Source organism: Athene noctua, chromosome 1, assembly GCF_965140245.1.
Source record: "Athene noctua chromosome 1, bAthNoc1.hap1.1, whole genome shotgun sequence".
Lineage (NCBI taxonomy): Eukaryota > Metazoa > Chordata > Aves > Strigiformes > Strigidae > Athene > Athene noctua.
Genome location: NC_134037.1, coordinates 159,603,890 through 159,617,903, shown reverse-complemented (window position 1 = coordinate 159,617,903; position 14,014 = coordinate 159,603,890). Strand labels below are relative to the sequence as shown.

Here is a 14,014-nt window from a genome sequence, read left to right as displayed (position 1 = left end):
GCCTAGAAGGTTCATCATCTCACACACACACCCCTCTGTTTGTTTTTTTTGTTTGTTTTGTTTGTTTGTTTGTTTGTTTTCTTAGGATAGTTTCAGTAACAAAGGAAACTAGTTTGAGTGTTGAAATGTATGCTGGCTTTGCATGCTTGGAGGAAAAAATGAAGACATTTAAAAGACACTTGTGAGAAGAGGACAGAGCATTTGCCTCTTAGCATGGGACTTGAGAGTCACAGGTTGGGCAGACAGATTGGAAACGGTGACTGACAGGATGCCAGCTTGAATGGATTGGAGAGGCAAGATTTGGGGTGAAAGGAGTAGAAATTGTGGGTAAGTTGCATGGCAGAATACTATTTGAACAGCAGCTCTGTGTGTAACAGTGAAGCAGCTGAGAATGTTGGAAGGGGGAAGGATTCTTTGTCAGGTGGGCCCTAAGAAATACTTTTAAGAGCAATATGTGAAACTCCTAGATAAGTCTGAGGATTGACTCAGCTAGTGAGGCTGCAGCCATTAAAAACTGAAGGATGTTACGAAAGGATGCTAGGTGATGTGGCTGAAGACAAGTAGTAGTATGTCTTTGGAAACTTGTCCTCAGGGTTGAATTAAAAGAAATAATTCTCTGGCTAGTTTGGAAGAGATTCAGTCTGGGACTATTTATTTACTCTATAATTTGGTATAGTTTTACTTTTAAGAACTTGTTACTTCTATTTTCTTTTAAACTGCGGGGTTAAAAATGTTCTCTCCTCCCAAGCGGCAGCTTGGAATTAGTGCAAATACCTGAAATGTTATAGTGATTAAGTTGCAGTAGCAGATACCTGGGACTTGTGGTACAGGAGCAGAGCTGTTTGCCTTGCTGTTTCTCAGGTTGGCCCATGACAGTGAATTTGGAAACTGCTCTAATGCAGCTGATGCTGGGTTTGACTCTCATAATTCTCTTTGAGCAAGTGAAGTAGTTGCCTGTGTTACAGAGAATGACAGGAAAAGTCAGGATGCCAACTAGCCCTGTAGCTCTGCTTTTCTGTGTAGAAGTACCTGCCTGGTTGAGAAAGCCAGGGGTGAGTGGCTGAGCTTGGTCCCTGAAGCAGCAGGGACGTGGCAGAGAAGGAGAGGTGTTACTGCTGTCGGTGGGAGTGTGCTGGACTGTAGAGGTGTTGGGCCCTGGCCAGGGGCAGGCCTGTGTTAGGCAACACTGGCTGTGTAAACATGCAGCAGGAAAAACAGAAGAGACTACAATGTGGTGCTTGGAGGGAGATAGCCAGTGTGGCAATATATGGTTCATCTCTTGTGAAACACAACAGCTGCTCTCTACAGATTTTGGACCTCTGGGGCTCTCTGAAGTAGTCAACTTGACTTCACATAGCACAGTTTTGTGTTGACGTGTTAAAATCTTTCTAAAGGTTGCACGGCTTCTGTTCTCGGCCTCACTTGGTGATTTGGTACAGGGGTTATGCCATGCCTCTGATAACTCTGTCCATGCAAGAGGATTGTAGAGCTGATGTACCAGAGGTTTACTGTGCTTTTATGGTTATGGTAGGTGTTGTTTCACCTGGTTAGCCTGCAGGTCTAATCAACATTTACGGCTGGAGCTATAACTTGCACAGAAAACAAGGGTTAAAATTCATAACTTGGGCCAGCAGTTGCTGAAGAAGCAGGCAAAAAATTTGTATAACTGGTGGAAGTGTAAAGGTAATAGCATCCATAGTTGCATGTGTTAAGTGTGTGCAATTTAATGTTTTTTCCTTATTTGTAAATAAGAGAGTTCAAGGGAGGGTTTTTCCACAGGAGTTTGTGAGGCTCATGTTCCTTTTTTTCATGGAAGTTTTTAGTTTGACGTAATTTTTAGCATTTAAGTTACATGACTTTGCAGCCATTAGTTAAAAAAAAAAAAACAAAAAACAAAAAACCAACCACCCCACACAAAAAAAACCTAAAGAAAAACCCTAAAGCAGTCCAAAAAGCCCAACAATCAGACTCTCTAAATATTCCTGCTTAAGTCCCAATTCTGAGTTTAAATCTTAATCAATGAAGATTCGAAACCAAGTTATCCAGAGACCTTCTATAGTAATGTAGAGAAATAGTTGTAAAAAACAATAATAAGATAGAATATTTTGACATAGCATATATAATAACTTGAATCTGCACATAGCCAGGTACAGACTGCAAGATTGAGAACAGGGCCCTTCTTTCAGGGTTGGCTGTGCATGTGACAGTGCTGCTCTGTGGTACCACTACAGCTGCAGCTGACCTGGAACAGCTGGGACTCTGCAGCATTGCTGCTTCCTAAGTCATAGATTGGAAAGCTTGCAGGGACACTGTGCATGGACATGCAGAAATATTTATTGTATACTACTTCTGTGTGTTCATGCCAAACGCTTGAAAATGAGTGCAGTGTGTCTGCTTGTTGCTGCCCTTCAGTAACATATCTATGTGAAATACTGGCAAACAGTTGATCTTTTCTTTCTGTTGTTTTAACATGTGGGTTGCTTTCTGCCCTCTGTCAGGAAAATCATCACAAGGATTTTTATTTATTCATTTAAAGATATACTCTATAAAGGGATAGAAATAGTTTTGATCCAACTATAATATGTTAATCTGGAATTTATGGCTTTTTTTCATAGTTGAAGCATTGTTTAGCTATCCTTCAGATATGGCTGCTGCCAAGGACGTTTTCCACAAGCAATTTTAAGACCACAGTCGTCTTAAACACTGGTTATTAAATGCGTGTGTTCTTTTGTGCTTGCAGTAACTGTTTGCAGACTGCTTCACTGAAGTCATAAAAAATGTCTTTGTCCATTTAAAGCACAGAAGCAAATAGTTACTTGTGACACATCTGTGATTTTTGTTTACAATTTTAAAAAGCAAATTGTCTGATAACTTCTGTGAACAGTTCTCAATGCTAAAGTAACATTGATATTGTAAATATAGAATATTCAAACTACAAAGTTACATGGTCCAGTTGGAAGGAAACTTTTACACCCGCCAACTTGTTTAGTGGGTTTTTTTCCTTTTTTGAGGGAAGGTGGGAGAGGAGAGTATGGATGTAGTCAAACTGTATTCTATTTGAAGTTATCTTACCCTTTAAGTAAATCAAAGCATTCAAATGTGTCAAGATGCTAAAGCTGCAGCTGCTAAAACCACCCTAATTTTTGTTCTGACTATTTACAGCAGTAATTTCTTCATTTTTTTATCTTGAATGAATATTACTTTCTAATGCTTCAGTGGTCAGTCTTGCATTCAGTTTTTAATATAGATACTGTCACTAATTGCCTGAGACGGATTTTAAGCGGAATGCCAGCTCATACCTGTCAGATCTGGGGTGCATTAGCACCAGTTCTGTGGCACGTTGCAGAGGGACTGGACAGTGTGCTTTCAGAGACTGAGCAGTTTTTTCTCATTGTCACACTACAGAGTTGAGCATTACACTTGAATTCAGGCTGGCTTCAAAGTCTTCCCATGCCAGGTGCTGAATCTTAGGGTAAAAGGAAGATCTAGAAACCAAATGTGTGATCTAATTTAAGCCCAAGATATTATGAGTAGGTACAACAAACAACTGAAGGATTAAAGAAAAAGAATAGAAGGAAATGATAATAAGAAAGTGTCCACTTCAGACTGATACAGCCTTTGGTGTTAGTTAAACTAACTGTTTTGGAACAGTCAGAATTCAGACTGATGTGAGATCCAATTTGGAGAAGAATACTAAGGTGTTTAAATAAAAAATGGTGATTATGTGTTAGTTTTGCACCTTAATTTAAATCTGGTTTTTTTTGCGTCCTCCCCAGTTTCTCTACCATTCAAAAATTGTTGGCGAATATGGACACCAATTCCTGATTTTGCCTTACATTCTTTAGTCTAATATACTGAGGGGTTTTTTGTTCATTTTAATTAATATTAAAATATAACACCACCCTGTATTTTACAAGGGGTACTGTGTGTACGTAGAAGTGTGTGCATGTGTGTGTTACGTTTAGGTTCCCATGGATGGATCATATTCCATTAGTAATTCAGACCATTTGTAACTCTGAAACTGAATCTTGTTCCCTTCCTTGTGATGATTCTGCTTTTGGAATATATAGGGAAAGATCCTTAAATTCAAGCAGAACTAAGAATAAATTTCTACCACTAATTTCCCATCATATAGATTGATGTTACTTCAAGATCTATGTGTACTTATTTCAATTGTTATTGTTACTTTAATTGTGTAATAAACAAGTTCAGAAGTAAATTGAAATAGCTTCACTAACCTCCTAATCATCAGTTAACCTTGTAAATCTTTCAAATTTCTTTGAAAATATGACAGAAGAAACAATATTCTGAATGGCCAGAGTTACTTCAGAAGATGAGGGGCATAATGAATAATATCAAGAGGTGAAATAGTATTCTTCTGTATCTAAATGTCTTTTAGTATCAGAGATGACTCTCATGTGATTGTGCTCTCAAGTATTACTTCAGGATTGCACCAAGATGTACAGAGTTTGTATCCTTGAGATACTCAAAAGCTGTCTGTGCACAGTCCTGGGCAACCAGCTCTGGGTGGCCCTGCTTGAGTAGGGGAATGAGGTCAAGGTGACCTCCAGAGGTCCCTTCCAACCTCAACTGGTCTGTGATTCGATATGTATCATCAAAGGTGATTAGCATTGTTTGTAGGACATGTTTCCAAGTGGTGGCTGAGTTAGGAGTATCCTTGTTAGGTAGGCATTTCCCTCTTTAACAGAGAAACCTCTATTAGTGGGTAGGCTACTTGGAGAAGCACTCTTGAGGTCACAAGAGTCTTGGGGACGCACCCAGAGGCCTCTCAGCTGCTCTTCCTTCCACATGGGGGAGGGCTGGCTATAGGGTGTGGGCCCATCTGCTTCTTTGCTTTATTGTTTTTCTCTGCTGTATCTTCTTGTTTCTCCCAGATTTGTTTTAAAATAATCCCTAATCTCCTGTTATTTAATACATACTCAACTGGTTTATTGTAACATTGTCACCATTTTATCATCAACACCTTTGTATGTTGACAGATCAAACCACCTTTTCTTTTATTAAGCACATCTTCATTTTAGTCCTAAATCCATGTGTCATCAGGCTTAGTAGTAGTAAACACAAATGTGAACAAGATTACATTAAAATCTGAGAGGGTTTTTGGATTTTTTTTTCTTTCTGAAGTTGGTGTATAAGGAAATTTAGTAATGAAAACAGAAGTAAATCAAGACCTAGCTGTAACTTTTGATTGCCAGTTAAAATTTTTAGATTTCGTTGACTTTTGTTTCCTTCAGCACTTCTTTTAAAATATTAAGGGAATTACTCTGTAGCAAGTTACAGTAACGCTGAAAGTTTGCATCTTCTGTTAACTTTCTGGAGCTACTTGTTCTGACTCTCTGGAAGGAGCAGTGGCTCATTAGGGACACTATAAATAAATTACAAGGCTCAATTTTCTGTGCCACTAAGTAGGTCCCACTTCAATTCAGAGCAAATACCTTATGTAAGGCGAGTGAGAGGAACTTTCCTCAGCACATAGCTTTGCTGGCATTAACCTATTGATAATGAAATTCAAAGCCTGTTTTTCTCTTGTGAAGGGTAGACAGCTTTGTGTGGGATGTCAAAGGAAATCAGGAGTTTAGTAACTGATGTAGAAACAGAAGAAGAGGCTTCTTTGTATTTTTTGTGCTCACGCTTTTGACAAACTGATAACTACTTAGGATTTGGTCCACTGTACTAACCAGAAGTTAAAATGGTGGTTTGGGAAAATAGCAAAAATAAAAATAATAAATTCTTTCCCCCTCTATTCTTATTGTTTCAATAAGGTTCTACAGTAATAGCTCACTTACTAGAAATTCACCCTAGGAAAGCAGCTAAGCATGTCTTTGTTCTGATCAGAAACCTGTTTTCTAGCATTAAAGCTATGTACATGTTCCTGTGGATGCATAAAGTGCTATAAGGTTTTTTAATTAATTTCCTTTTTTAACATTTCAGTCCAACCATTGTGTAATATTTTTTTTTAACTTGTCTTCATTTAAGGCATTTACTTCCTCTGTACGTGACAAGTCACACTTAACCCTGAGGAATGTCAAAATGTCCCTGATGAGAACATGTCAGTTGACACTGTGATATATCAAGCACATGGTTTGTGATGGCATCTGCTATTAGGTAACTGTGGGCTGTAATTATTCAGATGTGATGCCTGCAGATGTATGAACTTGGAAGAGTGCAGCTGATGATGCTGAAGGCGGTGTCCAAAGAATACCATCTCTCTGTCTCTTGCATCTTGCTTGTTAGATCTGGAGGCAGCTATGGTGCTTTGCAGTGTAATATTTACACAGCAGTTGAGGTGTGAAATTTCCTGCCATGGTGACATCCTAATCCATTTTGGCAGTGCTGTGATAAGAGTCAGGAGCATGAGCATGTACAGACCTGTTTGGTGGAACTGAGGAGACCGAAGGGAAAAGATGAAGAGATTGAAGAGGAAAGGGGAGCTTTGCCTTGAATTTGCAACCTTGCTGTTTCAGTTCAGCACTGATGGAGCAGGGGGAGCAGCAAGTTCCTCTGGAGCTGCTTTCTGCGAGTAGAAATGGTGGTGTATTTGTAATGTGGACAATGACCATCAGCCCTGGTTACCTGCTGGCAAAAAGAACAAAGCAAAGCTACCACCTTATGAGTGCAGGAAACTTTAACTCCATAGTTTTCAGTTCTACTCTGTGGGCTTTCTTGAAGTGAACTGGATGTCATGTGCTGGATTAACACAGAAGGTTGCATCTGAAGCCTCTGCACATGCTTTAACCATCTGTTAAAGCTCGCTGTTGCAGTGAGCTGAGTGTGCTCTTGAAGCTGACAAAGACATATTGGATGGCTTCTGTGAACTGCTTACGCAGAGCAAGAGGTATCTGATTAAAAAATGCTGTTTTGTAATAGAAGGCATTTTGTAATAGTGATGTTCAGTCTCTGTAGCATAAAATTCATTGTTTAGGTAGTGTTTCTTTCTGTAGTCATTTCCTTGGCATTGTTACTGTACCTGGCCTTGTTTTATGCATTAAGCTGTTAATATAGTTCAATTTTACAATTATACGAGCCCCTTCCTGTCTCCGAATGAAAGTAAGTTCTTCCCAAGTATTTCCAATCATGCTTTGATTACTGTCTGTTGTTACGGTGCCTGTGGACCAGTCCCCATTCATTCAAAAACTACTGATCTCAAATCTGGAAGGGTTGTTCTGTGGTTTGTTAGTATCTTTTAACTTTGAAACTTTTACTGGAGCTGCAGTTAAATAGCCTGCTTCCTTCATTTTTCCCACAGTTACATTTTAAACCTTCGGTCAGGGGAGTGCCAGGAGGCACTGGCCCACTGGGTTGCTGTGAGCTTGGGGGAGATCTGTGGCTGAGACAAATCCTTTTTCCTCGGGGCAGGGCTGTCAAGGTTCTTATGGTGGTTTTCCAAGCATTGGTTTTGGACTCCCAGAGTTCACCTAATCTCAACCTAGTTTTCCTTAGTTGGGATTATGTTCCTTTTTTGCAGGGTGTTTGTGGATCATCTCCAATTACTTATTTTTTCCTCAGGCTTTTTCCTATTGTTGCTTTCTTTTCCAGTGGTAAGTATAGGTAGAGTGTAGTTTTTAGTCCACTTAAATCCTCTGATCTGACATATTTGGAAATTAATAAGAGTTGCTTGAGGAAAGGCAAAGGAAAACTAGTACCTTCGGAGTATGATATTAGGTCTGATAGATTGCCAATTTGAAGAATCAAAAGTGAGAGCCATAGTCTGTGTTAGCAATTCCTGTGGTGGAGTGAGTTGGGAGTGCGGAGTGAAGCAGCAGGAGCTGAGCATCCGTGCTGAATGCCCTTCGCAGGCTTTGCTTTGGTCAGCTCTAGCTTGGTGGCATGGACTAACCACCCATTAGGTATGCTTCAGGGGCATATAGTCCTGTTAGGTTTTATCTGCAAGGAATCTGGTTTGCATGCTCTGAAATACTTTCACAGCATGAACTGCAGCATAGTGCAAGGTCATGTGTTCCCAGTGAACTCAAATGTGCGTGTAGAAGGTGACTGGGAGGTGGGGCTTCACAAAAAGTCAGTGGTGAAGACATGACCTTGGAGAAAGAGATCAGATAAGCCTTTACTGACAGCAAAATTTTAAGAGGAGTGAAATAAAGGAACTGAGGAAGATATAAAGGCAAATATGTGGCTTGATCAAAATTGTGACTTGCTAATAAATCAATCATCCAGTTCACTGGTGGCATCATTGTGGGTGTAGAAGTGTATTGCAGTATTAAGGGTGGATAGGATTTTGATCTTGGCGATTTAGGAAAGTTAGAAATGGGCTTATATTGGTGATGTAAGCCTAAATATGAATAACTGATTCAACAGACTGTTAATACTGTGCAGACTGCAGTGGGAAAGAATTATGATGTTTATTAAAATGATGGAGATAAACATAAAGGTACGTTATTAATTTTAGACATATGGAGATTAGGCCCAATATATGGAGTCTTTCAAGGAGAGCCATAGCCTAGACATGGATGAGAGTGTATTTTAGTCAACTGTGAAACACATGTTTAGCTGATCTTTAGGTAAAGTAGTATAAATGTCAAAGTTATATTTTGACGGCCAGCTGTTTCTACCATTGTATTCTTAGCTGGCAGCCACACGTTTTTACTGATGAACAAACATACCAGCTTTCCAGGTAAGTGCACGTACTCGTACTGTGAACCTTGCACAGCAGAAGAGGGGATAGATAGGAAAACGAGTATTGTATTGTGATATTCATGTTACAAACACATGTAACAGTATTGCATGACCCAGAGCACATACTTGTGGTAACATTTGTCTGTTTTATACTTTTAATGCTAGGTCTACCCTGAATTACAAATCACCAATGTTGTTGAAGCCAACCAGCCAGTTACGATCCAGAACTGGTGCAAGAGGGGATGGAAGCAGTGCAATGGTCACCCACACATTGTGGTTCCTTACAGGTGTTTGGGTGAGTGACTGAGTTTTAGTCTGTGTTTTCCTGCTTTTTGGTTTTCAGTCTCTTCATGAAAAAGAGGATCTACAAAACTATCTCTTTCATCTCTATATTATCATCTTTTCCAAGGTGGATTTTGTCCAATTGGTCAGTCCTTTAGGACTGCATTAACTAGAGAGAAAGTAATACTGCTCTTCCTGTTACGGTTTTCATGAGTGATTGCAAAGCAGGCTTCTACTTACTCCCCCAATTTTTGTCATTATCTGTTCTCTCCCTTCTTTTCCTCCAATATAGACATGCATGTGTGTGCCCAGTTTACAGGGTTTTTTTGCTTATATGCTATCCATTTCTTCCATAAATAAATACTTTTTTTTTTCCCCATTATTTTTTGGATACCTAGTACTTGGTCTCTTACTGTGAACGACAATGAGAATCTGTTTTTATTGAAAGCAAGCAAAAGCTAGTTTATAAATTCCCTTGTCTCTTTCTGCAACTTTATTTTTGTAGCAGCTGCTTGCTATAATCTCCTGTATCCTTGGTGCTTTTAATCAATTTACCGATTTAAAAAGGAGGTTCAGTCCTTAATTTTTTAGTTAACCTTCTGTTGGCATTCAGAAAACAGAATCATATTAATTTGTTGTTTTCATTAACATTCTAGGCACGATACTTTTTTGAGATTATTCCACGAGCTATTTAAGTACCACTGCCATTTGAATGGTGATAAATTGGCTGCCTAGTTTCATAGAATCACAGAATCCTCTAGATTAGAAAGGACCCTCGAGATCATCCAGTCCAGCCATTTGCCTAGCACAGTTCCCACCTACAGCATATCCTTAAGCTCTAAATCAACCCGACTCTTGAACACCTCCAGGGATGGGGACTCCACCACCTCCCTGGGCAGCCCATTCCAACACCTAACAACCCCTTCTGGAAAGAATTACTTCCTAATATCTAGTCTGAACTTTCCCTGGAGCAACTTGAGGCCATTCCCTCTTGTCCTGTTGCTTTCTACTAGGCTAAAGAGGCTCAAACCCAGCTCTCTGCAGCTTCCTTTCAGGTAGCTGTTAGAGGGCGATGAGGTCTCCCCTCAGCCTCCTCTTCTCCAGACTAAACAATCCTAGTTCCCTCAGCTGCTCCTCATAGGACATGTGCTCCAGACCCCTTTCACGTTTAAATGCTGGAGTTCAGAGTTGGAACTTGCTTTTCTATTAAGCCAGGACAGCTAAAATGTGTGGAAAGCAAGTCAGGCCAGTTACTCCATGAGCTAAATAATGAAGAAGATACAGAAAATACACATTCTTCCTAGAATTTTTGTTCATTTGTGCAGAATAGGTAAAATGCATCGCAGTCTGCCTGATGCCCAGGCAGTGAGTGTGCCAACTTAACACAGACAGGACTGCAGAGTAACAAGCATGCTACCACTACGGTCAAAGGTGCCAAAGAAGTATCAGGGAAATTTTGTTGTTTGCTAAAATTTTTAGATCTGATGTTTGTTTGTATGGATATGAAATAGGCATTGCTAGACCTGCAGTATATTGTTGTTGATGCTACTGTAGGTTAGAAGGTCTACTTTATACTGAGCAAAGTGTTCAAGGAAAACCCAAATTCAAGACTTCTGGTGCAGGGAAGAACCTGCTTCTGAATCCTGACTGCAGGAAGGGACCTGCTGCTTTTCGTGTGTTTTCCAGACTTCCAGGTGAGGTGAGCTGGTCGCTTTCACCAGAAGTTTTAATACTAAGAGACATGCTCTTTTACCCATTTGCTGCTGTGTTTTCTCCATAGTTTTTTGTAGTCAAGATAAAAACATCAACCTGTATTGTCCATACACTTGTAGAGCCAGATTAATAACTTCTTAGAGGTGGGGCAGACCTGCAGTCTCACCTAACTTCATCACAATATCTTTGATCGGATTCCACGCGAGTGCACTTGCACTAATTAGAGATCTGGAAGAAGATCAGACTAGTGGAACTATAAAAACTAACTTTTATTATTTTTTTGTATTATCATAAGCAAAGCTCTGAATTATGATCAGGGAACTATTATGGTCAGGATTGTCTATACTTATGTAGATTTTGTCAGTGCCCTGGAGAACTTGCAGCCTAATTTAAGATAAAAGACAATGTCATCACAAGAACAAATGAATATAAATTGGCCATGAATAAATTTAATCTGGAAATTACAAGGAGGTTTCTACAAGAGTAAAGATCTCCAGCAGTCTTCTGGTAAAAGGAATAAGAAGTCTATTTATTTAGAAGGAAGTTCATAAATTTATGAACAGGCCTATATACAGTTCCCTGCAGGAGTGAGGAACTAGACTTGGACTTTTAAGGTATCTTTCCTGAGTTGTGGTTTCAAATGAAAAATTACAATGAGTTTAATATCTGCTGGTTTAGGTAGCAAGGTAGGCTTTGCTTGCTGGAGGCAAAAATTTCAAAGACATTTAAGCACCTCATGCCCATTAATGCTTTGCCCTTAGCTCCAATTTTCTGTTTTAAAATCTCCCCCATATACTTTTATTTTTGCCTGATTTCCTTGTAATTAAGGCTTATTCAATTATGTCTGCTTGTGTTTTGTCATCCTTCTTCTGTGATGCCATTCATCTTTTGATTGTTAACTGGAATACAACTAATAGAAACAAAAGGCCTTAGATACCGATGTCCAAGAGTTTACTGGGGGAAGAGTGGCCACATAATTACATCCACCGGAGGAATGGTGAATATGGCCATTATCTGTTATTTTGTCCATCCACCAGCTATCTGCTTGTTGTGTATGGCTGAAGCTGGATTTTCTTGTGGTAAAAGTGCATTACAGGAGGAGGCTGGAGGATTGTGTCGTTTTCCCACATGTGAGGCTGGGAGTACAGCCCATCATGGGAAGTTGGCTTTAATTAGTACCCAGGAGTGGGGTGTTCATCTGTTGCTGGCAGCCCATGTTGTCTTCTCCTGCTGGCTCCCTGCCTTCATAGTGGTGAAGCTTGTCATGAGACGAACAGATCCACTGAAAAGAGCAGAAGTCTTGAAGGAGAAAAAAGTGTCATTTGTGGGTTTTAACAAAGACTGTTCATTTACTTTTCCTGTTGGACAGTTACCCTTTTAATTTATTACTTTGATTTTTCTCTTGTCTAAAAGTTCTAGACAAATACCTTGAATACTCTTGCTGCCGTGTACATCAAGGGGTAGACTAGAGACAGGGAATTGACTGATTGAATTCAGTCTGCTGGTGTCTCACAGCTTTGACAGATTATCTTTTTTTAATAATTTTATGCAATATCATGTTGTGGTTTTTTATTTTATTTTGATAGCTAATCTTGCAGCATGCACAGACAGATCGGTATGAGGATACTGATTTTATTAATCATCAGCATAAGCAGTACTATGTCTGTTTTAGAATAAGGAGGAGGGACTCTTAGGGAGTCCTGAGAGCTTTTTTTTTTTTCTCTTTCTCTCCTGCTAATACTTTGTCAATGTTAAAAGATAATTTTTTTTTAAATATTTTTTTTTAAAAGTTGAATCTTGCCTGTGCCTCTTGGTGTGGTAGCTACTACCGGGAAACTTTGGAAGTTGGGCACTGGCAGTGTCCCTTCCTCAGTAATTTTAGTACAGGTAGACCCTTGATGTAGATCACTGTTAAATTCATCAACTCTGGTAAGAATTAAGATGCCAAAAGAAAGTTTGTCAGTGGGCAGCTGGTTGCAGGGATGAATCCTATAAATTTTACTTTGCTGTGAGAATCACTTTCAGTATCTTGAGTCAGCTTATAGTTTCTTGCATCTTGACATTTGTTTTCCACAGAGGTGAGAAACAGTGAGTGACAGAAATGTGTCTGCTTTCAGGCCAGAGCATCTTCACAGTCCATTTGCATCCCAGCCTTCAGCCGAGGTTGAGAACGTGCAGAGAACATATCACTTGACTGCTTCATGAGTTTTTTTTCTGAGACTTGTACGTGATGGCACTTACTGCAATTACTTACTTTGTAGCAGTATATATTAGTAATATTGATCAGATATATTAGATTACACAGCTTCATATTTTAAGTGGATGCAACTAAAGCATAAAAGCAATAATTTAAATAAGGCAAAATGAAAGCCCCTTATTTGAGTCATGTCTTTGCAGTGACTACCTAAATATGCCCCTTAAAAGTATTCTAACTGAACCTAAAGAAAAGCATTACTGGTTTAATTTAAATTTAAGATACAGTTTTGTGCCCATGTGCAGGACTTTGCAGTGTTCTTAAAATTGCAAGCTTTGAGAAAATGTTTTTGTGCAGTAAACCTGATGTACTGATGTATACACTGCATGCTTCCAGAGACATGGGCTTACCTCTACAGTTTCAGTTCATTGAAGAGGGGAAACTTGTTGTGAAGACAAAAATTATTGAGTAAATTTTAGTTACCTTTCTTAACACACTGAAAGCATTTGATTTAAAACTATATTTATCTTCCTGCTTTTAGAAAAGGACATCTTCCGGTGTGTGCTTATTATGGCTTGAAGCTCTCTTAACCACCTTATGACAGAAATAGGAATCTAGCTGGATATTTAGGTCTTTTGAATGATGGTGTCAGACTGCTGTCTTCAAGGGAAAATATGGGATTTGAGGGGATTTTTTTCAGTAATACAAAGATTAAAGGTTTAAATTATGCTGTTTAAGGAGTATGCTGCTTGACATAGAGCCATGAATGTGTTTTGGTGCTCAGGCAAAGGTGATGAGCTATGGGATATGCTGGCAGAAGAGTGAAGATCTGCAGCACTTCATTGGCATGGTGTCAGGTGTGCGTGCTGGCATTCTCACACCTGCAGAATGCAAAAAGCACATGCTTTTAAGACCAAGCCCTCCAAAACGGTGACAGTAAGTTTGCTGTGTGGCATGGCTGCAGGGTTCCATCAGACAGTGTCAAGAAGCCCATGATTTCCACTTTGTTTTATGGAAACTGTTCTTGAAAAATACCCTGGCTGCAAACCTGGCCTTGTTAACGTTCGAGTGAGATCTGCCACTGGCTGCAGCAGGAGGACAGGGTTTCTACCTGTGTTGGGGCAGTGTGGGCAGTAAGCAGTAGTGTTTTGCTCTCTCCTCTCTTCACTTTTT

General features: G+C 39.5%; 1 protein-coding gene across 3 annotated transcripts in view; it reads left to right on the top strand.

The window, feature by feature from the left end:
- The window catches only part of APP (amyloid beta precursor protein), a 233,121-nt gene that overhangs the window by 70,302 nt on the left and 148,805 nt on the right, over positions 1-14,014 (top strand). For all 3 annotated transcript variants that reach the window (XM_074902362.1, XM_074902352.1, XM_074902342.1), the window contains exon 3: positions 8,818-8,947. In XM_074902362.1, coding sequence (XP_074758463.1) covers positions 8,818-8,947 — 130 coding nt within the window. The remainder of the gene's footprint in view (positions 1-8,817; positions 8,948-14,014) is intronic.